We start from the raw sequence: 27,296 nt of genomic DNA, 5'->3' as shown, positions 1-27,296 counted from the left end.
CGGTCTCAGATGGATTCAGACAGGCTTGTGGTGGAAAACAAAACAGAAACAATAGAGAAAGGACATAACCTGTCTCTCAGATCAGCTGTCCCATTTTATGCCAAGACCAAATCAAAAGCCACCTGAGGTGACCTCGAGCCCCTGCAACACTAATCCCATCACGTCCTCACATCCTCCCACCCTCGGCAGCAGCTGTCTGAGTGCTGCCTGGGCAGAAATCAGCACTGCCACAGCAGCACTGGGGTCAGAGGGCAGCATCACCACTGTGAACAGGCAGGACCCTGACAGCCACCCTGTGTGCTGGCAGAATGCTTGGGATGCTCCTTGACCTCACAAGGCAATGTTTTTCCTGCACAGCACATTCCCAAAAGCTGTGCCAGCATCCCTTCTCCAAATCTCTAAGCTTAAAATACATTAAGATGCAAAATAGTGAGAAAACTCTTTCTGTTTCATTTGCTGTAAGACCTTGTGGTATATCAATTATGGAAAGAGGGATACAGGAAATCAGCCACTCTCTACACATCACTACAGCTGGGAGGAAGATTCAGCTTTCTCCAGGTGTTAGACTGCTTCCTTACAGCAATGGAAATGGAGAGTGGCAAATCCTTTACCAGCTGAAGCAGAAAAAGCTTGGAGTTGGGTTCTGCTATGAGAGACAATTCATCCCCAGGAGCTTCCTGAGTGAAGCATCATCAGCAACTGGGTGATTAACTATTGGGTGGGCAGAGAAACAGGATGAGTTCTCTTTTCTAAGGGCAGGATGACACACTGAGCATCACCAGGAGGCTGCTAGAAATTAAAGTGGGTGGAAGATCTGGGATGTGAATGTGAAAGATCCAGAAAATTTTTTGGGGGAAAATAGGTAATTTGGTCCTCCCTTAACGCAAAATTCCTTCCTGAGGTCTGAGACATTATCAGGCAGAAAGAGGACAGTGGGAACAGGTAGAATTGATATTGTCCTAACAAAACAGAAGGAAAGAGCTTTGATGCTGCCATGGCAGCTGAACTAAACAATATGGAACATACTCTAATGTTATTTACACAGCAGCTGCAGATCCTCAGCTTAAGCCCTCCTGGGTCTGGGTTTAGCAACAAAACCCATTGGTGTCACAAGAGGCAGATGCACCACAGGAGCAGGAAACAGCATTTAGAAATGACTCTGATGAAGGACCTATATATAGTAAAAAATACTCTGGAAAAGGACAGGGGAGGACTATTTTTACCTCTTTTTGTGACATAAGATTGAGAAGGCAATGTAGAAAATGAACAGGGAGAAACCTGCACCCTCTACGAAGAAATATTGTATACAAACCTAATGTTTTAACTGGAGAATATGAACCCTGTAAGACAGGACTGAGATTCAAAAATAAGAAATAAAACTAGTGCCTGAGAAATAAGACTAAAACCTGCAATTGCAGGGCTGCTGGCTGATGTGACCCTGTGAGGGACTGCTGGACCTCAGATCTCCTCTTCTATGGAGCTGATGGAGCTGAACAGAGATTTTGTCTCATTGTCACATTGTGAGAGATGTGGATTTACCCTTTAATGCATCCAAAGTATATCACTGGCTGAGACAGAGCAGTGGAGCAGCCAGACCCTGGGATGAAATGCTGACCCTCCTGATCCCACAGGCAGGTAGGCAAGATTTCAGCCTTGGTCTGCTCCCAGAGAGCCCTTCCCATGTAATGTTTCCTGCTTTAATAATGCTGGATGGAGGCTGCCTTTGCTCAAGCTACACTGGAGACCCCAAACAGGAAAAAAAAAAATCTGGATAGTTGAAACATGATCTTGGAGATTTAGGTTATTTGGCAGGAAAGTGGATGGAATGCCACAAAGGTTCTGCTTGCAAAGAAAAGCTCAAATGAAAGACAGAAAAAAAGAGGGAGGGGAAAGGGGGAAGGAAGGAAGGAGGAAAGATTAAATTTTCCATTCTTTAGTCAGCACCATATCTACCCAGATATCTTTGGTTGGCTTTTATGCCACGGAAAAATTAGTTTCTGGCCTCTTATAAGCTAAAAGGCATGGCTGAGAGGTACAACTGCAGAATGCCAGGCTCTAGCTGTACTTCTGAAAAACATATTCATTGTTCAGAAAATTTAGGCTGTAAGCTATGTTTTGAGGTATGAGATGGAAGATCTGAAAGCCAAGCAGATGATCTCCACAGATCATCAGTTCTGCGTCTCTTCACCCAAGAAAAAAAAAAGAGATTCAGTCCCAGAATTACTTCTTAAAAGAACTGGGAAAATATAGGACAAAAAAAAAAAATCCCAGAATCAAACACTTCTAAGAGGATGAAAAGTATCCTGAGAGTATCCCAAACACCAGCCCTGTTGCTTTCCCTGGGACACGTGAGTAGCGAAAAGCTCTCCCGTAGGTGAGATTTACGGCCGCCCTTGGAAAGTGCTCACTACGTTTCAGACCACGCTCTGCGTCGTGGACTCGAGGCGTGGAGGGAAGATGGAGCAGGGACTGTGCCTCATCCAGAGGGAAGGGGGTAGAGAAGGGGTGTCTCTAACATGCAACGCTGCGCCGTGTCAGAGAGCCCTCCTGTGTCCCACGGAGCAGCAGGTCGGCGCAGCCCCGTGCAGTGCCCTGCAGGGAGAGGAGCTCAGGAGAAGTTGCTGACTTGGTGACACGGTGATGGCTTCGTGTTCCCACGTCACCTCTGCCCAGCACGGCCTTGGGTGACGGAGACACGGGCAAAGCATCACCCACCCATCGGCACACGTTGAGTCCTTGTTATGCTACTCCAGCTACGACTCCAGCAACAAAATAAAATAAAGAAGCATAAACCAAAGCCCTGCTGTCACCCCGGGTGAGTGTCTGCCAGCTCTGCCCGTGCTGCCACCACTCTCCCTACCTCCCATAGCCTCGCTACCCTCGCAGCTACAGCCCGAGGCAGACTGGAAGGAGGATATGATTTAAGGTCCAGCATACACGTGGATACATTGGACTGGCACAGCACAGAACAAGCACGTCAATACCTAGAATGCTTCCCTCGATGGCGCCACGACATGGTACACACACGCACACACGTACACAGAAATCTACAGGGAATGCATGGGAATGGCGTGTTGGCAGTGATACAGACCTTGGCGATGGTTCGGGCTGCTGCTCTTTCCTTTAAACAGAAGCAATAGTACATTAGCATGGTGTCAGGTGGCAAAAGATGTTTGCTGCTTCACTGTTAAAACAGAACGAAACGACAATACCAAACAATACAACTAAGTGGAAGTTGTGGACAGAAGAAAGGGAAAGGAGCGCTTAATTCCTGGAGTTTCTGGCCTGGACAGAAGATCACTGGAGACTCACACAACCTCAGAGAAGACACATACAACGCACAGGGTTGAAGAGTTTATCCCAACCCATCCTTGTGCCTACGCAGGACTGAGACACCTGAGGGTCGTGTGATTTGTGTGAGCACAGGAGGACTTCTGTGGGCTCAGAGAGCGGCCCCCTTCCTTTGGAATTGCACTGTCCTGATGTTTCTGCACACGGGGAAGGGTTTGAATGGCTCCCATGATCCTGCATTCTTTTTCCCTCCCTGGCCATTGGGACAGAGCCAATGTCAGATCTCTGGATCGTGGATTCACGCCGCAGTGCCAATGCAGGGTGCTGGGAGGGGCACGTGCGTGGGAAGGAGCACGGACCCCTGCCCTGACATCCTGACACCCCAGATGGGGTTTCTTCCTCCAAAGCCTTTGGCAGCTACTTTACCAAAGTAACTGGCAAAGGGTACATGGAAGGAGTGGGACATCATAATTTTTGTATGTGATTTCCTACTGAGATCCCAAACTTGATTGCCCTGAAAAATCATTGAGGATAAAGTGAGCTGAACACCTACAAAAGGGCAGTCACGACACTGCAAGCCACGCTAAGGCCACACTGAAAAAAAAATCTCACCTTCACTGACCAGGCATCATGGTGGCATTTCCCTCCAGCAACGAGGAAAACCTGTTCTGCCTTCAACTACTCCAATTCACAACCTCTACACAATGGGGAATTGCACTTAGTGTGGGACCCCAATCAGCCTTGCCCCTGCAGCCCCCCAAGAGAGGGAACAGACTGTGTTTCTCAGCAGATACAGGTCTGTCTTCCCTAACACAGATGCCCTCTGAGCACGATACTGTACCAGCCCTGGCCCTGCCACTACTCAGCAGTGACTGCTGAGACCTGCACAGACCCTGACCTCTCTCCCTTTGGCTAAAGCAGCAGCTGGAGAGACTAAAAAAATCCCCCTCCACCCTCTGCTCCTTGCTCAGAAAAGCTTGGAAGCCCAGCCTCAGTCACTAGCTCAAATACTCATATTTTAATGCTTTCAGGCTGACCCAGGGGTCTACAGATCTCTATCCTTTGCTGAGGCACACAGCCCAGGGCAGGTCCCATCCCGTGCATCCCCAGAGGGCCCCAATGCCCACCACCACAGCCAGCACCTCTCCATCCCTCCCAGGGTCTGCAGGCTCCCCATTCACCAACAGGGCAGCCTTGACTGCTTAAAACCCCAAGAATTACCCCTCCTGAGCAGAGGGTGAAGCTGCAGGACTCCTGGCCTTCTGGGAGAATCTTGTATACCTTACCACAGCAAATTTAGCAAAAATCTCTCACTGCTGCAACCTTGTCTGCACTCACTGGAGGGAACAGAGAAAGAATTAACACATTGTGGGCCTGAATCTCCTCTGAGGGTGTTGAAGAGCAAAAAGGTCAGAGGAAAGCTGGGAACACTATCTCAATCACCCCCTTTGAGAATACAACTTTTCCTTGTCAGTCAAGCACTGTGACATTGCTCCAGAGCCAAGTGAGGCTGAAGGAATTCATGTAGAGCATGGGAGAGGGACAGGGAGGAGGTCACTGAAGGACCCATGGGGGCCCAGCTGTCAAACCTCTCACATCTTCAAGGCTGTCTGTATGCAAAAGCCAGGAAGGTAAAAAAGAAAAAAAAAAAAAAAGGTTGTGAAGTGTGTGCTTTCCAAACTCTCTTAACTCTTGCTAACCTGAATGTCAGTCCCGACTTGCTCTTCAGGTTCCTCAGGAGCTCCAGCTGGTTCAGAGGAGGGATTAGTCTAGAGGGAGAAAACAAAGGTCATTAATATACAGACAGAGCTGATTCCAGAGCCTCCTGTCTTGGCAACTTCCCCCGCTGCCCCATCCTTTCAACCAGAACCAGCTTTGTGCCACCAACTGCAACTGGGGGACAGCTCGGGAAGGATGGAGAGGGATTTGGTTGCTACTTCCAGCAGTGTCCTAAGGCAGAGCGGTGGGGTAAGAGAGAGAAAGAGACAGCAAGAGAGAGAGAGAAACTTGTCTGCACCATTGGATTTTGAACCTCCCAAAAACCAAGTGGCTGCCAGGGTTCCTGGGCAGCCCAGTGGTGTTTCGGCAGAGCTGTTTCACCACCTGTAGTCTGGCAGGTTGGCATTGCTGTGGTTGGAGGTCAGCACTTTGGATGTGTGCTTAGTGGAGAGAAACTCCAGTTTTGGGGCAAAACGGGAAAAATCAACCCTGCTGCTCTTGGGAATATGGGAAGGCAGGGGAAGGAGCAGCTTATGGGGCAGAGAAAACAGGGACCTCAGGTTGTGGCCATCCCAGGAGAAACAGTCGTGTGCTCCGGGGCCAAGTTTAACCAATTCTTTACTGTCCATGTCAGGTTTTGCCCTAGAATTAGGCAAAATCCTGTATCGTTGCCTTCTAGGAACCATGGGCTTCCTTCCTTTCTCAGTTACAAAAAAAGAACCTGATGTGGGAATCCTGGTTAATAATTGAAAAAAAAACCCAAAGAACAAATACCCTATGGCCTATCCTGCTTTTGTGCTAAAAGCCATTGAATTAGCTCCTACATCCACTTTTGGTTTCTTCCCTCAGACCCTGAGAGGCTGGGGCTTGCTCCATAAATATTTAATGCTGATATTCACAGCCAGGTTTTCAACTAAGAGAAACATAAGCTGGAGGCATCGGGGGGGAGGACAGAGAACGCTGCACAGGGCTGGGAAGAGCAGCATCTGCTTAAGAGCTCACTTGGGGGCTCTGCATTCAGGGTCAAGGCCAATGGGGATCATCTCATGACTGGCTGCAAAATCCTCCCCGGGCCACCAGCGTGCCCTTGTCAAACTGTGGGAGTGCCACATGCCAGCGCTGTGCCCAGAGGGTGCAGGGTCAGCACAGCAGCTGCCTCGGGTCACACTGGTGACAAGTGTCTCAGGGATGAAGGGAAGGACCTGGGAACAGGCTGCCTGTGCCTGCCCACATCCATGACAACCCAAAGTGCCACAGCCCCAAGGCAGCCTGCTCTTATGGCTTTGCTGGAAAATGAGCCACGTAGGTTTTAATGGAAGCAAGAAGGATCTACTCAAACTGTCCCAAAACTGCAACTCAGGACAGGAAGGAAAGGAGTGCAGGGCCTTGCAGACTAACAGGCTGGTCTCAGCTGAGGTGCTGTAAGAAATGAGGCTCCTGCTTACTGTAAAATAAAGGCAGAGATATTCATGCCCACATTTTTTCAGCCATTATGAGACCAATAGTTTCACACTTCAGAAAAAAAAAATACAACCAACTGGAAAAGCTTCTTCTCCTCTGCATGCATGAAACTTATCCTCAAAACCACAGTTGTTCAGCAGAGATTTGGTGTTCACAAGATTGAGGCAATCAGAAAATTTTCCAATTCTAAGTATGGAGAAAAGAATAAAAATAGGCCTGAAAATTCTGGCTCGGCTCCCCAGTCCAGCTCTGTTCGTTTACATCCAGAGAAAAGCACATCCTGATCTGCTGAATTAATGATCCTCTTCACTCCAGTCGTCAGGATGAAGCCGACCTTGGTCCAGTGGAGCAGTGTAGGAGTGCTGGGCTGTCACCTCCCTTCAAACCCACTGTAGGGGTTGGAGATTCATTCCAAGATGGGAGAGGTGGTGCATAAAATCAAGCACAAAGTGTACTCAGCAGCTAATGAAGGGTGCACAACTGTTCTTTGGTGAGTTAGCTTCTCAGGGAGGTCCATACCCAGCAGAACACAGCCCTGCTTTCTCCAGCTGGGATCACAAATCCAGGGCTCTCGCTCATGCAAGTCTCAGCTGAAGAGCTCATCAGCTCACTAAATTGAAGGATTCAGGATTCCAAAAGGAGCTACTTCTTCTGCATTAGCCCAGGGTCTGCACTGTGCTGAAGGTCACCTCTTGGGCCACCACAGATGTTTCCATGCAAAGGTACAGACACACAGCAAACACAGAAATTCACCATTTCTGTGGTTGGCTGATGGGCCTGGTACACGTGAGGTGGAAATAAGCAATATTTTACTGAAATAATAATAATAATTATTAAAATAGGTGTAAACTCATCCATGTACTTGACCTGAAATTTAATCTCAATTAAATGCTCAGCCTAACCTGTCACTGCAAGAGCAGCCGGGGGAACAGCTACTGCATCGCACCATTTCTCCAGAACCTCAAAAACAAACAAACAAAAAAAAGGCAGAACTCTGCACAGCTCTTTAACTGAGCTCTGCTATGAAATGCTGGATGGATGGCCCCCTGCCCTGGTGTGTGTGCCCAGGGGGGCAGGTGATGCAGGTGCCATCGTGTCCTCCAGAGACGTGCAGAAAACACCCCTGGCTGGGGAGCCTCATGTTTTCTCTCTCTCCTCCTGGTCCGTGTGTCACTTGTTAGCAAGGGAAGCACGTTTTGGTTAAGGGGGAGCTGGGTGAGGAGCTCTGCACACCAGGGAACACACACAGCTCATGCCACCCACCACAAAAACACTGCTGCAGGGGACCCAGGGGAACCCACAGCTGCTCCCATCACCCCACCCAGAGGAGCACAGAGGAACGCCACACTAACTCCAGGTGCCGGCTACCACATCCAGAGGGAAGGCAGACCCGCTATTCCTGGCAGCACAGATAACTGTCAAGCATTAGGGGACAGTGGGGATATCATGCCTCGGGCCAGGACTCCACCAGAACCCCACAACACAAGGAGGGCAGCAGGACACAACACAGAGGGGAGCGTACACAGACACACACACACCACGACACACACACAGAGACAACGATGATTTTTTTGAACAGTCCCAGTAGGAACAGTTAGGGAGAGGGTGGCAAGGAGATGGATGCTGGAATGGGATGGGGGCCTAAATGAGTCTCCATGCTATGCTGGAGTTCCTATGAGCAGCCAATTTTTGCCCTAACCATGACTTTATGTCTCCAGCTAAAGCTATTTTTCACAACTGAGAACATTTATGAAACTCATAAAATACTTTATTACAACAAATGGGATGGAAGTGGCACATTCTTATTTCACTCCCAGCAGTAGAAAAATGCCTGATTCTCAAAACAGACTGTTGTTCAGCAGAACAGGAAAATATATTTTTAACATTATACTTGCAGTTCATTGATGCAATTTGGTGTAAATTAAGCACACAAAGCTGTAAGTGTGATTTACTAAGGCTATAAAACTTACATCTGTGAAAACTGGAGCTGGGTTTGGAAATCAGACACTAAATCACATCAGCTCTAATGGCATTACCGCCTCTAGTGAGGATTTAAACTGCTCTAAAAAGAGAGCTTGGCCTGCAGTCTTGAAATGCAAGTCATTTATTCCCCATCTTAAAATATTAACTTGACTACACCTTCAGATACCCATCTCATTTAAAATACGCCTGTGATTTGCAAATCTACTCCTTTCTGCAGAACCTGAGATAACATTATTTATCATAAATCTTACACAGCCACATCCAGGTCTTTGCATTTGGATTGGTCCCAAAAGGTTAAGTCCCAGATTGAATAACTGTGGCTAATAACTGCTTGGCTCTAGGTCGGTCTTGGAAGGAAAAACTGAAATGGAAAAGTCCTGCTGAGATGAAACATCTTTTTCCCAAAAATCAGACCGGATTACTCAAAGAAATGAATTATTATTTCAGTTTAGCATCCCAGATCTTTCTCTCCTCCACATGCTGTCCTCAAAAGCAGGCACAGCTGCTGTGGAGATTTTATTCTGTGCTCCCACTGATGGGTCCCATGGTGCCACCACACCAGCAAACTGAGCAAAGCCAGCATTACTGGGTGAGCACAGCTCCTGCAGCACAGAGCCAGATAAATGACACAATGAAGGGTGGGAAAAGAGGGCTGGAGAAAGGGAACACGCAGGAGTGATGGCAGAGGGAAATGGAAGTATGAACGGGGACGTCTCTCTGTTAAGCGTTGCATGGATTGGAGGAGGTGGGTAAGACCATCAAGAAATCATCCTTAAAAAAGCAAGCTTATCAAGCACTCTACCATTCTCCTTCCTTACATCACCATTTTGGCAGAGTTTCCCAACACTTGAGTGTACCAATAGCTAAAATGGCCATGGAGGTGCATGGGGTTAGTCTGTCAGCAGCAGGAGGGGGCGTCTGCTTTGGGCTTTCACTCATTCCTTTGAAAAAACTCATCTTCAGAGGTTTCTTTTTCTTTTCTTTTTTTTTTTTTTTTTAATTCAAGGTTTTGCATATTACAGTCCCAAATGAAGAACAAGGAGTGACATGACACACACTTTCAGAGTCACATGCACTTCATACCTGGAGGCACCATACGTTTGCGTTTGCGTGCTTTTCAAAAGTTTTCACCAAAGAAAACCAAAGGGATAAGAGAAAGAAAAACAGGGGGGGAAGAGGTGGGGTGGAGGAAAGGGGAAAAAGAAACAGAATAAAGAAAATTAGCATATGAACGAAGTGTCTCCCCGGGAGCAGATGCTGTGGCCAGGCTCACAGGTGAGCACGGGAGCGTGGGCTGAGCTTGCTCCCGCTGTGGCTGGCTCAGAAACCACCACACACCCGTGTCACCCTCGGGGACAGGCAGCTGGCACCTTGCTCCAAGAGCAAATTGGCACCACAGAGCAGGGAAAGTGTGGGGGCCTCCCAGAGACCTTCCATGGGACATCCACAGCCCTCGGTCCCACCAGCCAGGAGCTCCTCGGGCTGGGCTGCTGACTTGGGCAGGATGTGCCCCATGGGTTTGCAGGTTTTTTTCAGTGAAGACCAATATGCGAATGTAGTTGAGATCAAGGCTCTGCTCTCATGAGTGACAACGAGAGCAAACTTTTTTTCCCAGTAAATCCAGTGGCTGATGCAGAACAGGTTAGGATGTCTGAGTGCACCAAGCTACCCACGCATCACAACCCAAGCCACATCTGCACAAAATGAAGCCTTGTGCATACTCCAGATTTGGTTCTACCACATTTTGGATTTAAAGATTAAATTTGAGATTCTCTAAGAAGCCACCATATTTTCCCCCAAACAAGTTAGAGCAGCTCTACTGCAGTGATTTGAGTGATGTTCTGGAGCCACGTGAGCTCCTCCAAGGCATGTGTAACAATTTGCTCATATCAAGCAGCCACGCCTTTTCAGAGATGCCTTGGGAAGACAGATGAGCTAAAGGCACAGGGCTCCTGCTATGAGGAATAAGCAGCCTGATGTTGAGCAGAAAGGGTGCCAAGGTACTGGTGACTGCAGATCACCCCCGGGGCACCAGGGAGGGGGATATTGTGTTCCTCCAACCCACTTCCAAACCACACTGTGGGTTGCAGACACGTGTCAGCAGCCATCACTTTAATGTGGTGCTGGGCTTGACGTGCTGCCACGGCTGCACCAGCACCAGCACAGGGCTGCCAGCGCCTGCCAGCCAGCTCAGGGAAGTGGGTGGGCAAGGAGAGATGGTCAGTGTGAGTGACGGAAGCTGCAGCCAGAACATACAGTTACTCCCTTTTCTAAAAAAAAAAAAAATCCAATTAATTTATCTGAGTGCACCCAAAATATATTCAGAAGGTGTTCACTGCTTTCCTGGTAAAAAATGCCATTTGACTAACGCCTGAATCCATCAGTGCACCCACAGCTCACTCGCTCGGGAGCTGGGATTTAAGGGAGAAGCTGGGACTGCAGTGAAACCCATCCCTAGGGAAGCCCAGGGTGACACTGCAGAGTGGGGCTGAGCAGCACCCACAGCATCAGCCAGCAAAACTGCTACAACTCAGCTACTAATCTGTCCTGGCTTTTTAGTCAAGATAAGTGGGCTCTTTGAACTACAATTTTTTTCTCTTTCTCTTCTCTAAAGTTTTTATTTAGCTCCTCCTGGAGCTCTTTAGCTTAGTTCTCCTCCTGCGGACCAGCTCCATGGAAATACAGGTTTTAACAAGCGGATTAGGTAACAGGTAATTAAGTAACCCCAGTACTCTGCAATCAAAAGGGTGTCACTGCATGTCTGGCTGCGTGGTAAGTTCAGTAGTTCAAAGAGAATTAAAACCTGGCAAAATCCACTGAAAAAAAGCCCTGGGTGTCTGCGGTTTGCAGTGGACTTTGGGCCAGGCTCCATCCTCACCCTCTCCAGTAGCTGATCCCAGCCAGTGTTGCAAAGGCACAGCCTTTGCAAAGGTACAGATACTGGGAGGGAGAGCTTCAATGGGTGGGTTTAATGCTATTGGAAAACAGCTTTGTTCTGGTTTGTTGGGTCGTTGTTGTTTTGGGTTTTTTAGAGAAAATCTTGAAGTTGGCTCATCAATTTCCAGGGAAAAAGCAACCAATCGGACACACACTGGGAATGAATCCAATAAAAACTTACTGACCACAACAATGTGACTTCCAACAGGTTTTTATGCTGGATTAAGAGGCTGGCTGCTGTGTTTCAAATATACACTAATGCTTACCCCAGGAAATACATCCGGACTGTCTGCCCAAGGGCTAAAAGACACCAGTAACATGGCAAAAAACAGGAAGGGATGATACCTGCACTGGCACAACCCAGTGCTGGACCACAGCCCTGTGTGAGAGCAGGGAGATGGGGCACAGGGAGCCCCACCACACCCAACAAAACCCCACGGGAATATCTAACAAACATGTCCAACCCTGCTACATACCCAGAAGGACCTGGGTAGCCCCCAAAAACACACCAGAAAGGGATGCAGGATGCAGGGCAGTGTGGGGTGAAAATGAATAGCAGCACTGTGCATTTTAGCTTCTGAGGAAGTCTCTTCCTTAGATACCACCAAGCCCAAGAGGGACATAAAGGATGCAGTACTTCCCCATGTCCCAGAGGGCATTGAGGTATGGCAGGGAACTCTGTTCCCACCTCCATGAAACTCCAGATCCCAAGAGGCCGTGAATTCCCACAGCACTGCTCTAACCTTAACAAAATGCCTGGGTACAATAAGTAGAGCAGGTAAAGCAAGGCAGACGGATGCTGCCAAAACTCAGTGGTGTTTATCTGCCTCATCCATCAAGGCTCCACCATCCTTCCCTACTCCTGTCAACAGACTGGGATGGATAAATGAAATATAAGAAATGGGAAAACGCTCACTGAATCCTGAGTTGGTTTTTTCCTCATCTCAGAGAAAAAAAAGGAAAGGAAAGGAAGACACAGGGCAAATGCACCCGGGAGAGTGCCAGGCTGGTCAAAGGAGGGAGAGAAGTTTGCTGAAAGGTAGAAGGACCATTAGAGACCAGTTGGATCAGCAAGGAGAGCCTGGAAGGGCATGAGGAGCTGCAGGTAGGGTGAGGGCAGCTTTTACCTACGATCCAGAGCAGCTCGGAGGGAGGTCTTCACACCTGGGCACGGCAACTGTCACAACACAATGCAACTACCAGCAGACATGGAGAAATAAAGGGGAAAAGAAGAGCATGTACAACACACAGAGACATGGAAAGAAAAAAAAAAACAAAAAAAAGGCAGCATGAAAATTAAAATCAAGTCAAAAAGAAATACAACAAAAAATACAAAGCAAAAAAACTCCATAAGACAAAGCATACACCGGCCCTTAAGAGCCTCTTGAAATCAACTTTTTCAATGAGAAAAACCAGAAACAAATAAATGAAACTATATATCCAGATAACAGAAATAACTATGGAGGCAGTGGCATCACGAGGAAGAGGAAGCTGGAGGAGGAGGTACCTGTACATGGGGACGGTGACGGTGCGCTCGTAGTACTGCCAGGTGGAGTGCAGGTCCGTCCGGGACAGGTTGGTGGCATAAAATCTCCAAGCCGCCTGTGGGGACAAGACACAGTGGGGTTGTGGACCCAGGCATGGCCAGCACCACCCTCAGGTTTATAAACCTCAGCCAACTCTGACTCTTCCCTCTGTTTTCTGTGGGATGGATCCAGCATTTTGCCTCTTCCTTGATTTGATACATGACAAATTTGGGGTGGTACCATGACACTCCTCACCATGTGAGCCTGGTTAAAAATTTTGTGGGTCTCAGGCACACACACTGGCAGGCTGAGGGTAAGGATGAAGTGGGTGTGTTGCCTATTAAGGAGTTAAAAATTTGGAAAGAGAGGAGCAGGGGAATGTAAAATGACTACTTTCAAATCTCCAAGATGTACACCAAGGCCAACCTTCTGCACGGACATCTGTTATCATGAAGAAAATGCTCCCAATTGTAATTTTATATCAGTATAAATATTCTCTTTGGGGAAAAAGAATGAGTGAAAACAGACTGTCCTAATGCATTTGTCTTGCTGCGCTGGGCTGAATTTCATTCCTTTTCTCCCCTAGATTCCCTGCCACATATGCTATTTTCCCATGGCTGATTTCCTGGCATTTATTCCCAGACAAAACCAGTCACCAGCTGCTGTCTCACACCTTAAACACATGGCCCCACTTTTCACCAGCCCATGTCCTCCCCAACTTCTAAAAGTCTGTTAAGCCCCCCACAACCAGGACAATGTAACCCCAAGGCTCTTTGGATGTGATCCTCACCTGGATCAGGCCCGCTGCTGGGTTTCGCCTCTTCTCAAAGTGCTTTTGTCGATGCTGCTCTTGAACCTTCAGAGCAAACCCCGAACCCAAGATGCCCTGGAAGAGAACAATTTGCAGGTAGCAGGGGTTTAGCTCAGCTTTCACTTGAAAGTTGTGGCCAGCTTTCCCTCCAAAGTTTTTTTTCTGGCTCAGTTTTTGTTTCAAACATAGAGGAAGGAAGGAGTCTCCACCCCAGCAGCCTTGGCAGACATTCTCCAAGGGGCAGCAGACTTTGCTGGCACCCACTGGAATTGCAGCTTTTCCCAAACCACCTCCAGCCAGCTGATAAAATACAAAATAACCCCAGAGTGTTGGCATTCATCAAATTATCCCCACAGGGATCCAGATCAGTGCAACACTCTGAAATGCATCTGTGAGTGATTTGCTGAAACGGTGTAATCATAGAAACACAGACTGGTTTGGGTTGGAAGGGACCTTAAAGCTCATCTCATTTACCCCCCTGCCATGGAAAGGGACACCTTCCACTAGACCAGGTTGCTCCAAGCCCTGCCCAACCTGGCCTTGAACATTTCCAGGGATGGGGCAGCCACAGCTTCTCTGGGCAACTTGTGCCAGGGCCTCACCACCCTCACAGGGAAGAATCGCTGCCTAATATCCAATCTAAATTTACCTTCTTTCAGTTTAAAGCTATTAATTACCCCCAAGAACAGCCCTCTGAGGGAAAAAAATGCTTTATATTGCTTCAATAAATATTTGTGCAGAGCCAAATCTAGAATTTCCACCCCGTTTGCTCAAAGTGCCCCAGCTGTGGATATCCAGACGGGGTTTGCCCTTTTCTCCCTAATTCTGTGATTCAAAAGCCACAGACCATTGCAGCCAGGAGGGTGCAATGGCACCAGCTCCAGGGGCTGGGGATAAGGGACAGGTGAGCTCAGAGTGAGCCCAGTGAGACCTCACTCCCAGCACCCTCCCACTTACGGCAGGAAGGGCGAAGAAAGAGACGCCGATGAGTGTGAAGGTCGCCGCCAGCAGCCGCCCGTTCCAGGTCTGCGGGTACTTGTCCCCGTAGCCGATGGTAGTGAGAGTGATCTGCAGGGAGGAGATCAGTGCCCAGCCCTTGGTCAGACAGCCTTAAAACTGAAACGACACGGCCAAAACTCCCGCAACACCCGAGGGGGACGTGGAGGAGCCGGGATCGCTGCGTGCCCTGAGCTGACCAAGGGAAGGCGCAGCTCGGGGACCCGGAGGACCGAGCAGGGATGGGCGACCCTGCAGGATGCAGATGCCCCGACATCCGCCCTGCTCACGTGCTGGGTTTTCACACCGGTTGGGAGCATTTTCTGTGCCTTTTGCTGTCACGGAGAGAGCTGCCATCTGGTGCAGAGGCTGGCGGCAGCTCGGAACCTCCCCCGGGAGACGGGGTTGTGCCTTCGGCAGGGGAAGCGAACCGGCACCGTTCCCCCAAACTCCCTTTCGGCATCTCAGGAAAACAGGCAGGGCTATTTGCATGCGTAAAGACCTGATTCTGCCTATTCCCAATCCTCCCAGCAGTGCCTATTAGCTGGTCTCCCTTCCTATTTAAAAACAGCCTATTAGGCCAAGAGGATGAATTATAGCTCCTTCATACCACCTCATTTAGGAATGTTTTTTCCCCTCCTCAGCATTTTTGCAATGCAGCAACAGAGAGCTGGTAAGTTGCTGTCTGTATTTTGGGGAAAGATCCGAGGGATTTGTTGGAAACAGAATCCCCTGAGTGTCAAACTGCAGGAGAAGGCATCTTTTCCCACTTCAGTCCATAGACATCAGCAGTGGGAAATGCTGTGTATTCCCCCAAGGGCTTCCAAGAGGATTTGGGAGAGCCTGGGTCTGGCAGGGCAAGCCAGAGAGGAGTGGTCTGATTAGAAACATCTTTGAGACTTCTGATCCCAAAGGTCCCTGTGACACATGGAAGGTTGTCCCTGTCCCACAGCCTCCATGGACAGAGCTGGCCCCAGGGATGGCAGCTGACACCACGCTGATGTGGCATTGGAAATATGCATTTCATTCAGAATAAAATCACTTTTACACAAATGGAAGTATGATCCCAAAGTGCCTTTTAATTGGACCCACTAAAAGCCTTATCAATTAGATGCTATTTTGACAAAGTGGTTAAAAAATGCATCTACATGCCTCATTCTTACTGAAACACAAAGTCGGAGCAATGCTCTCTCCATAAACACTGCAAAGTTGGTTTACAATTTTTTTATAATTTCTATAGACAACTAGAAGGATTGGATGCAGTAAGAACAACAAAGGGATGAGTTTATGAACCTGAAATTTGATTTATCCCATCTCTTAACATCTGTCTGTACTGGAACCATGAGCTGGACAATGACAGAAACTATTTATTTTAATGAGGCTCAATTTTTGTTCTGTGTTTCTCAGTGGCAAAACAGTCTGGTGCATCTCTACATCCCAAAAAGCAGAGCAGTGATCCTCTGTTGAAGGCCTGCAGAGCCTGGGAAGCAGGAGGGATAAATCTGCCGATGGTTCTCCCCAGACTGAGCTCTAATCTGGGCTGTCACTTTTCCCCCATTGTTTAATTTCTGGTTATGTCAAATTGGGCTTTGTTTTTATTTTTTTGTCATAACTAAGGGACTTTAAAAGCAATTTACTGCTTTTTTTCCCTTTGTTGGAACAGAGGAGCTGCTTGATCAGCCGATTCCTCCCCAAGCCTGTTATTGGGATTTGATCAGATCGGGGATTTTCATTACATGCTTTGTAATCAAGGCCAAACTAGTGATGGAGCAGAAGAACAATAACGCAAGAAGATTAGAACGTCATTAATTCTCTCTTTGTTAATCGAGTAATCCAATAATTCACATGCACACGCACACACAGAGCAAACCAAAAGTACTGCCCTTTCCTCCTCTGTCAGCAGAGATGTGAAGGGGAGCGCTCGCCCCGCTGGAGTCTTTCTGGTACTTAGACCCTATTAATTTTATAAACTTTATTCCTGTGTGTTTAACAGCGCCTCGCCCAAGTGCAATTTAAATAATTAAAGGACAGCAATACTTGTCAAAACAATGATCAAAGCAGTGTGGGGTCTCTGTCTGACCTGCCTCTACTGTCACGACAGAGCTAAATCCCACAGCTGGGAGCACATGAGTGCCCCGTTTCCCTGCAGCTCCAGCTAATGCAGAAATGTGATCTTTTAGCGTTTTCTATGAGGTTTGTATAAGAAAAAGAGCTAAATGGAGCAGCCCAAAGCCATTTAATAAAAATGTTAACTAAGCACTCTATAAGTCGATACCTCACGTAAGTGATAGAAGATGGAGGGTTAATGGACATTTTATTTTAATAACCAGCAGCTGCTCTATGAAAATTACTTACCAGACCCCACCAAAGTGCATCTGCGTATGTATCAAAGTGCTCATTTTCTCCTTTCTCGGCCAAGTATACCAGGAAAGAGGCCAGAATGAGGCACAGGAAGCCAATATACCACGCAGTAATCAGCTCCTGCGAGATCATTAAAGGAAAGAAGAGAATAATTGCAATCCTGGTGCGCATCTCCAAACGCTGAGTTACTTGATTGCGGCTGGGTCTGAGCTTTCCCTGCATTTGTTTAGGTTTGGGGGCTTTGGTTGGAGGCCGGTAATGCCACTTTTTTGAGATGGGACCGTGAGGTGGTGGCTCTGCCAAGCACATGGGGCAATCCCTGTGCTGAAGACCCCAACATCTAAACACATACAGCAAATGGAGAAGGGCGTGTTAACAGCTCCATTATTGCAACATATGGACCTGAGACTTAAAAAACTCTAGCATTTCCCCATTTCACATGGTTAGAACTGAAATAGGAATCCCCAAATCCTTGGGGCTTCTACTTACAGAGGAGGAGGTGCAAAGTTGGGGTCTGGATGCAATATACCCCAATTGCAGACAATTTTTAATTCAGAATTCCCAGATGTGATTCTTTTTGGATTAGGTTAATGCAAGGGTGGACAAAAGAGACCCACAAATTCCCTGTGATAGTTCTGGCTAAGGCAACTAAGCTTTTCAGGGGAAAAAAAGTGCAAGAAACAGGAGAAATGTTAAATTCATAAGTTCAGAAGCAGTAAACAAAAAATTATCAACAAAATCTTCCCAAACTGATCACCTTATACCAGGGATCAGTTCTGTGACTGGAATCTCTCTCTCCCTTCTCTCCTTAACTGGTTGAAGCGCTCCATCAGACCTTGTCTCTGACTCTGCATCCCTTCCCGAGTTACCTATGGTGTCTTTCCAATCTCCTCAGGCCTGGGAGAGCTTTGGGAAGGAGAACTGAACCAAAGCAGTGTCTCTGTGGGGGAGGGAACACAAAGAGCAACTCGATGTCCCTGCTTGGGACTTGCTCACCTTGCTGTGTGCGTAGACCACGGAGCCCAGGAGCTTCCAGGTGCCGCCCCGCCGGTCCATGCGGATCATGCGCAGGATCTGCAGGAACCTCAAACTCCTGAGTGCTGAGGTGGCAAAGACATTCCCCTGGGACCCCGCTGCCAGCACGGCGATGGATGCAATCAGCACCATGATGTCTGCAGGAACAGAGGGCAGGGAAAGCTGAAGGAGTGCTGCCGGACCACTACCAAAGGGGATGGAATTCCCACTGCCTCGGCAGCAGAAGGCTGTGCATGAGAATGATCTCCTGGTCACTTGTATTCTGTGCTGGAAGGACATAGCATTAATCTTAAATGGGATGAAAGGAGCTACTACACACCTTGTGGAATATCCTGGTTTCCTTCTCCACGCTCATCATCCATAAAAAATGTGTCAAATACTGCAAAGTCTGAATTTTGATATGATTCAGTGTTAACACTGCTAAACTGGGTTAAATCCTTGCAAAATGCTTGGCCTTTTTTTTTTATCAGCCATAGCTGCCTGTTACACAAAGCTGGGAATTACGCCATCTAAACTGGGAATGAAAATCTCCAGGTCCTCCATAGCAGTCCTCACAAAGAGGAAGAAGAGCTCACAAAGACCAAGAAATAGGCCAAGAAAAAAAGCCTTTCTCTATTTACACATGAAGATTCTGTAAACCTCCCTCTTCCCTAATTTTCTATGCAAATTTTATAGGAGTCTTTTTCTGTGGAATAAGGTAAAATCCTGCATATGACCATTGCCAGCTCCTGGACAGTTGAAGGCAGCTTCCATAGCGAAGGGCATGGCCTCTCTGCCCATTTCTTATCCCAGAAAAAAATCACTGCTGTGCCCAGATGGCCCCTCTCACAGGAGGCTCACCGAGTACTTGACAAACAAGAATTAATTAAGTCTCATAACTCCCTTGTGAGGCAGCTCATCAGCACCAGGGAAGGCAAAGTGACACACCGAGCTTCAGTGACTCGTGAACGATTCGGTGCGGAGGTTGGACACAGGATTGCAGGATCCCAGTTCCTCTGCTCAGCTTCTCCTGGCTAACCCCCATTTCTGAGCAGCTGTCAGCGATGCCTGAGGTACACAGGGCACTGGGATGGCTCCCAGGTTGGCAGAAAACAGGGAGCGCCGTGATAAATAACAAAAAACACATCCATAGATTAGGACTTCTGCCTTTGTGCTTTTTCCTGATCACGAAGCAGCCGAAGATCAACCCCCAAAATGCATGCAAGACACCGGCGCGCCGTGCAAGCAAGTGCTTGCAATGGCCATCGTGGTTTGGGGATTCTCATGCAGGGAGGGAGGTCTTACCGATGACGCAGAAAGGCTTGCGGGCAAATTTTAACCTTCCCCTCCAGCCCCGGTATCGGCAGCAGCAGCCGGCCGCCCAGATCCTCACAAAGTATTCCACCCCAAACACCACGATGGTGACAATTTCCTGCGAGGGAGACAATGCTGTTAGTCGGGAAAGAAGGATGGCGGAGAGCCTGCTCCAGAATCAAGGACAAACGTGTGACCTCAGGAAAATACACCTTGGACAATACGTCACCAAGCTGTCTGCACCCTTCAGAGAGCCCAGACTTGAAGGATCATCAGATCTCTGCTTTTGTGTCTTCCCTCACCTCACTCAGGGTGGGGAGAGGTACTGCATGTTGTAGCCATGAACTAGTTTTACACCATCCCTGTTGTGTTTATGTCCCCCATCAGAGGACTGGCAAGCACCTCCTTGTCTCCCTGCCATTAGTCTCCAGGACTTGACTCGGTTAATGCTGAGCAGCTCAGGGAAGAGCAGAAATGGGAATCACTGGTCAGGAATCATCCTAAGACTCTTCAAAGGGGATTTCAGCTTTTTCCCTAGAAAAGTGGTGTTGTTGCCTGTGTGTGCTGGGCTATCTGGTGCAGGGGGGTGTAGATTCTCCATCCCTTTAATGCCACGTGAGCTCTTTCCATCACCATCCGAACATCCCGTGCATGCTCCCTTCCCTCTGAGTTCTTTACTAGCAGCACTTTTCTCAGCTCTCTCATGTGTCAAACCTGATGAAGCCCTAATTAGTCTGCAGCACCATTTGATGTTGATGTAGGGCAGGGACTGGGGAAGAGGAAGACAGACAAAAGGAAAGGAGATGTGTGAATCTGGCAGCCCCGCACCACTGCCGTGGTGGCAGGATCTCTGCTGGCTATTGGTGGCAGAAGCCACACTGTCAGTGTGAGGGATGCCGGGCTATTTCAGGAACAAAACTCTGCAGCTTCATGGTGGATCAAATAGTTGCAGGGATGTGATAGTGTGGGAGAGGAGGCAGCTCCGCCGGCTGCTCCCGACGCAGAGCATCTGCAGCTTTAAATACTGGGAGCTTTCAGTTGGGATCAGTCTTGCTACTGTGTTCTGAAATTGAAGATAAATTCAGGAAAGAAAAAGAAAAGAAAGAGAAAAAGTCTAGGAAGAAAGGTTTTAAAGGATCCTTCAAAATATTTTTATTTTATTCCTGATACAGATTTCTCCTTTTCACATTTCTTACCCATAGGTTGTAGTGGTCCCCCTCTCACAAGTGACAGTTTAAATCCTTGCCTCTAACACCCCCAATCTCAGGTTATTTGTGGTTTTGCCTTTATGTTAATACCTTACTGTTGGCCCCCACTTACCAGGATGTAAAGGGCCCCTTCTGAGCTGTTCTGGTACTCATCAATGGTCGAAAAGACAGACAGCACCAGGCAGGAGAAAACTAGTAGAAAACTACATAACACAAATATTAAAAAAAAAATAAAAAGGGGAGAGAGAGAGAAGGTCAGTCTTCAGGGCAGGAATTTTTCATACTTATCCAAGTAGTCCAGAGAGCAATTTTGGACATATTTCTCTGTGAGTATTTACTGCGCTGCTGCTACCACACCACATAAAAAGAGTGAGTAAAGTGACCAGTTTTACTAATTGAAAGGGTTATGTGTGGATAGACCCACTGGACTGCTCCCAGTTTGGTCAATGCCAATCCCATTCCCCTCCCAGCTGGCAGCTCTGATCACCTCTGACATTATTTCCCTAAGGAATTGTCAGGTCTTTCTGCAACACGCTTTCAACAAGCATCCAAATGAACAGGAACATTTCTAACTGGGATAAGAGGGAGCAGACTGGCTGAGAAGCAGGAGCACAGGCTGAGCACAAACCCATAAAGAACTCCACTGATGCTCTACTTATGCATTTACATCCACAAAAGCTCACACAGGAGTGGGACTACATTTCTTGTCAGGGTAGGACATTTTTGGGTGGATTTAATGTTCCATCCTTAGGCAGGTACTCCACATTAACTCCTCATTGCCTGGAAAAGCTGGTGACTTTTTGGGTTTGTTGTAGCATCAGTGGGAGGTTGGTAGTTGTTACTCTGCTTTTCTGTGGCCAGTGACATGCCACAGTAAGGGCTTGATCCAGTCCTAGGGAATGTGATCTTGGAGTTGTTGGTACCACGAAGCCAGAAACACCCTTGCCACTGGGGAGGGACCTGAGCTGGCCTCTGTCCCAGCCCTGCAGGGACAAAAGGAGCCTCATCCTGCCATGAGCTGGGGAAGACCCAACTTTGATATCAGCGCTCTCAGTCTCTTATTTGCCACGAAATAGGAGAAATTCTCAAAAACCCAGCGTGCATCCAGGCCTCATTGACATCTACACCCACGGGCAGCCTCCCAAAAGCAGCCTCAGCAGTGCCACGCCAGCCTGTCACTCACAGCCTGTCCCCATCAATGCTCTGTGCTTCTCCTGAGTGCTGGGTGTTCTAATGCAAATCAAAGGGCACCGAATGAATGACAGGAGCTCAACTCTCCTCCAACACTCAGCGCCTCAGTCTGCAGCTACAGAGGTGTCCTGGCATCTGCTCAAGGATGGAGGCTTCCACCCATGCCCACTGCTTGCTGCAAGAAAGGGAGGGAAATTAATTTACGGGAGATCGATTTACTAATAGAATAAAGTAGGCCAGCGCAAGGAGAAACTAAAAGCTGCATTCTTTAAGAGCATTAAATAATTCATCTGTCTGACTTTGTCTCACATTCCTACAAACTGAATTTTGAATATTTATAAGGTTTGGTTCTGCTGGTGGGGGCTGCTCCTGTTCGGTGAATAAAGAAAAGGAGTTTCACGCTGCCAGGTCGTGCTTGTGGCTTTGCAGTGACCATTAATGTCACAGCAAAAAGTAAAAATAGGGAGATTTGCAGTATTTATTTGAACCACAGGCTGAAATGTGGTGGTGAGGTAAGGGACTGCTGGAGGTAAAGGGACCTTCAGAGCCATCTCAGCCAAGGCTGAGCTTTGTCAGCCACAAGATAAATTCAGCACAGAGCAGATAAGGATAATTACTTGATTCCTCACTACAAATTTTCTCTTCTAACACCAGGTTTGGTACCCAGACACTGGAAAAAAACCTCAAAAGAGTAAGAAAACTTTCCTTTCAAACTCACTCATGATGTCCCTTAATGTCTTCTCTAGGTCTCACTTAAACATCTTTTCTCCCCAGGCTGTTTATTTGAAACCCTTGCCATAAACAATCCTACCACAACCTGCCCTGCAGTCAAATGGACTCCATCCATCCCAACATCCTCTGAGTTGCCTGGGCCAGGCCCTGGGAGCTGGAGACAGACCCCTGCTGCTGCCTGCACTGTTGCAGGGGGAGCAGAGCCCTGCACCCCAGGAGGGAAGGAGCTGCAACTGGGTCAGGCAGCCCTGTTGCTGGGGTGGCCCAGATTTTGCTGCAAACTTCTGTGTTGAAGTGAGAAACAAATGAATAATCAATGAGAGAAGAAAGAGAAGAGAAAAAAAGCAAACAAAAAAAAAGATAATAGAAAGGTATCAAGGGAAAAGAAATCCTAGATTTTCTGATTAAAGAAGCAGAATGTGAGTTGCATTTATTTTTTGTGACCAAACATCACTGTAAAATGCCTGAGGAGATGCTGAAAGTAAAGTGCCAATATCAGCACAGGCTTGCACACTGTGTTTGCTCAGGTGACCACTTGGATGGATCCAGAAGGAAGCCACTCTTAAATGATGAGTCCTGGCAGGGACACAGGTCATGAAAAAAAGAAGATTCCTGTATATTCAATTGTCACTAGACAGATATTGATGGGACAGAAAAAAAAAAAGGAAAAGAAATTGCTTTATCACTCCACATCCCAAGGATGGATTGTGCAAACCATGGTTATGGGGAGAGCTGGGGCAGCTCTGGGCGCTGCTGGGGCAGCCGGACGTGTTGGTGCTGCTTCTTCCCTTCCCCAGCACATCACTGCAGCCTCATCCCCGGCCTCTCTGCTCTCCTCATTTCCCCAGGGCCAGCTCAGCACTGCTGTAATTTCGGCTCTGAGCTCCCCAGGGCTCCCATTGCCAGGGAGACCTGATGCAGATCACTCTTTCAGGGCCAGCATTAATTACTGCACTGCCAAGCATGGGAGGCAACAGGGAATGCACCAGCTCATTCAGTGAAGCATGGGAGCTTCATGGCCAAATCCCTAGTGGACAAAAACCTTCCCTGTCTCAGTCCTAATGAGTAAGGAACCCCCTGTCCCAGCCCCCAGGTAAGGAATGGTCCTGCCAGCAAGGGATGAAGGCTCTGGCTCACCACAGGGTGAGCTGCACAAGCATCCATGGTGATGCACAGCTGCTCGGCTTGACCCTGTGGTCCACAAATCTTTGGGAGGCTAAAAAAGGAGACTCAGAGAATGAAACCTTTCTGCAAGGAAACTGAACTCAGGGGGTTGGGGTCTGTATGGCTCCTAGGAGGCTTTGAGGGATCTACAGAACCCCTGTGGATAGAGGAGTGGAAGAAGCAAGCTAAGAGGTGTGTCTACATTGGAGACTGTGTGTATCCTCTGAGCTCCCACAGAGTGAGGGCAGTGGGGAACAGGAAGCTGGACTCTGCCTTAATTCCACCTAATCTACCCAGACAGATCAGGAAAGGGCTTCAGATAATAATGGATAGCTAAGGAAGGGGAAACAAGCCAATAAATAGTGTAGATACTGGGATGAATCTAATTTTTAAAGCTACATATCTAATGAAAGCAAATTATGTCTGCAGCCTGACTCTGGGAAATGTTAATGTGTAATAAGGAACATTAATTAGGTCCCACCTAATGATTTTTACATTAAAGATGCCAATTCTGCTTAGAGCTTTGGAGAAGACAATATCCTCATCCTGAGTAGACAGGAGCTGGGTCCTACATGATGCACGGCTGGAGTCGGCACCAGCCTCTCCCAGATCCCAGCCAGGATGCAAACAGCAGCTGGTAGTTTGGGAGTAATGCCTCCTCTGCAGAGTGACAGCAAGGAGAAAGCTGTCTCCAGCCTCCTGGAGAAGGACATCTCATATAATTGCATCTTCTCACCCACCATCCATTCCTACGGGCATCCAGTATCACCTCCTGCTCTGACATGCCCCACGCCTGTTGCCGAGACCTTTAAGCTCAGCCAAGACTCAGCTGTGCAAATCTGACTGCTGCTAATACCAATAAATCCAAAGACCTGCAAAGTCTGACTTTACATCCAAAGGTTATGTTGATTTAAAACACCCGTGCAAGCTTCTTATTGCAATTTATAAATCCCAGCACAAAATCTGCATATCCATATTTCATATCCACTCTGCTTCAGGTTAGCAACAGAAAAAGAAATGACTGAACTCCCTCTTGGAAAAAGAATACTTAAAATGGCATGAAACAGGAAAGATTGTCCTTCTCTCTTTTTTTCTCAGTGAAAGCACATGATGGAATCATCATAAAGCTTCTCAGGTTAATCATCTAATTTGCCTTCCAAAAGAAACCCCCTTGGAATCTACACACCCATTTACATAAGAATTTAAAAAGACCTCTGAATTTATTCCTGAAATACTCATATTCAAATAACATTCACTGACATTCAGAAACGTTGGGGTTGCTCTGGTGAAGCACCACTAATTAGCAACCGGATTCTCGGATGTGATGGAGATGGATACAACACAAGGAGGTGACAAAACTTGTAACTTTTTAACTGTTGCCCACTTTGCTGCCTTTCCCTGGAACTGGGACGTTAATTATTTGTTAAATTAGAAGAAGCAAAGCTGGAAAGAGCAGTTTACTACAGGCATTCAAGAGATGCACAATGACTATTACTCTGGGTATATAAAAAAGGCATTGATGATTGTGCTAAAATAAAACCAACATCCTTACAAGCAATCCATCTGCAACCCCAGCAATCCATTTGCTGCGGTCTCTGTAAAATGCTGCAGTTCAAGTACCTAAAACTTCAATGGAAATCAAAGGCCAGGAAAATGCAGCAGTGACAATGAGTGAAGGTGAAAGAACATCCGTATCAAAGAGAAACAGAGACTGGCAAATGCCTTTTAGTGCTCAGAGAGCCTCAAAATTGGAATGGGAGTATTCACAGCTCAGTTTAAACCTCCACTGAATCAAAAGCAGAACTGTGAGAAAGCCATGGCTTTTCCAGGGATAAAAACTGTCATATGGCACCTACTCTTAGCCAGGAGCATCTATCATCTTTATTCATGTAAGCAATCCTGCAGTGACTTACAACCTGGCTGTTCATTTACAAGGCTAAAAACAAGCCTAAATGCCTCACTCCGGGTTTCCACATCCCTCAGGTTTCCACATCCCTTGGTCTGAGCCAAAATCATCTCCCAAGGCAAATTCTGTCACTACAAGAGCTGAAAATAGAAATGGGGAGTCCTGCCTTTTGGTCCTGTGCCTTAATAAATGGTGTCCTTTCCAAAAATTCCTCCTGATGGTGTCTCCCTGTGGTTTTGGCCATGCCCAGCTCCATTCCCTCTCCCACAGTTATGCTCCTTGGATGAGCCTGGAGGATCTCTGAGCATCCGTGCAGGTAGAAAACATTGTTTTAAGTCACCGGCTGGCTCCAAGGCAGGGAATGTCATGGTTTATAAATTTTTTAATAAATCATTATCAAAGGCCTGTCTGGGACAGCATTACCAGATCCTGTGCCTTCTCAGTGAACAGAGGTGATGCCTGTGTTCACAAGAAAACCTCTTCTCCTGCCTTCCCTCTATTTAGGCAGCACATTTCTAAGAAATAAGAGCAGGATATAGGTTCACATATATTTCCTTCTTCAACATCCACCATTTCTAAAATCACTTCCGATTCCAAGAGCTCCTCCAGCCTTTTGCTCTTGCTCATAACATTCAGAGAGCAGAAGCAGCAGCATCTGTACCCAGTGCCCAGAGCCAGAGTCTTGATCCAAACCCATGAACTGCAGGAATTTGAGCAGAAATAGGTTTTGTATGACATAACTTGTCCCTAGTCCAGCAAAGGATTGTGTATCTTCACACTTAAAAGCAAGAGTGAGCTTAAGAGCTTTTCTGGACTGAAGCCTCAAAGAACAAAAGCCATCTAGAAATACCAGGGAATGGAGATCAAGATCCGAACACTTACAGTGGGAAAAGAGTTAACTGCAAGGAATTGCTTGGGCTTTTTTACAGACTGGCTCTAATAATTTAACTTACTCTTACTTTAAGCCTTATTAATAATAATGACTGCATACAAAGTTCTAGCTCCAGTGTTCCTCTTTGTCCTCACCCAGAATGAATCACTTGGAAATGCTTGTCTGCGTATTCTCGTCACCCTGCACACGCAGCCTCAGAGGAGCCAGATGTCTGGAGGAAAACCCAACGTATTAATCAAGCCTGTGCACCTGCCAGAAGAGTCTGTTCCTGCTGGGATTCAGTGCTGCTGGGCTGAGGTTTTCTTTCAAAAAATTTGGTGGGGAGAAACATGTTTGTGCAGCTGCAGGAACGGCCCACGGGAGAGGATCCTAAAGCCCACGGTGCAATTACAGTGCATTGGGAGGTAAATTAAGAGTATAAAATATTGGACATTTGAGTAATTCTTTAAACATCTGTGCAGCCATTTATTCAGAGCATGTTCATCGATTTTAATGCGAGGGAAAGTTGCTGTCTCATGCAATACCCGTATTATTCAGATTGAAATCTGAGCTCTGCCTCTGTTTCATCCCACAAGGTATTCCCCCAAAAGAGCCTCCACTTTCTCCCCACCTCTGAAGAGTCACTGCTAGTGAGTACAGGAATACAAACCTTCCTAATCTAACCTTTTTCTCTGTCTGAAGATCAAACTATTTCTGTTTCTTAAGCCCTGCCTTTCTGCAACACCCCAAGAACAATAAATCTCAGAAGTCAAGGAAACACCACATGGTTGGAGCATGCAGGAATCAAAAT

At 47.4% G+C, this 27,296-nt stretch overlaps 1 protein-coding gene across 9 annotated transcripts in view; it reads right to left on the bottom strand.

Moving 5' to 3' along the window:
* KCNQ2 (potassium voltage-gated channel subfamily Q member 2) overlaps positions 1–27,296 on the bottom strand; it is a 75,695-nt gene that overhangs the window by 31,047 nt on the left and 17,352 nt on the right. For 7 of the 9 annotated variants that reach the window (XM_027697152.1, XM_027697153.1, XM_027697156.1 and 4 more), the window contains exons 2-11: positions 20,734–20,824; positions 19,405–19,531; positions 18,082–18,257; positions 17,080–17,205; positions 14,686–14,796; positions 13,708–13,803; positions 12,899–12,993; positions 9,538–9,567; positions 4,992–5,060; positions 3,092–3,121 (exon numbers count right to left, since the gene is read on the bottom strand). In XM_027697152.1, coding sequence (XP_027552953.1) covers positions 3,092–3,121; positions 4,992–5,060; positions 9,538–9,567; positions 12,899–12,993; positions 13,708–13,803; positions 14,686–14,796; positions 17,080–17,205; positions 18,082–18,257; positions 19,405–19,531; positions 20,734–20,824 — 951 coding nt within the window. The remainder of the gene's footprint in view (positions 1–3,091; positions 3,122–4,991; positions 5,061–9,537; positions 9,568–12,898; positions 12,994–13,707; positions 13,804–14,685; positions 14,797–17,079; positions 17,206–18,081; positions 18,258–19,404; positions 19,532–20,733; positions 20,825–27,296) is intronic. The other 2 variants (XM_027697157.1, XM_027697159.1) reach the window with 1 other exon arrangement.

The sequence above is a fragment of the Neopelma chrysocephalum genome, unplaced genomic scaffold, assembly GCF_003984885.1.
Source record: "Neopelma chrysocephalum unplaced genomic scaffold, ASM398488v2 Primary Assembly neopelma1_119, whole genome shotgun sequence".
NCBI classification, from domain to species: domain Eukaryota; kingdom Metazoa; phylum Chordata; class Aves; order Passeriformes; family Pipridae; genus Neopelma; species Neopelma chrysocephalum.
Note: the sequence above shows the minus strand (reverse complement) of the source record. Positions and strands in the feature narration are given on the sequence as shown.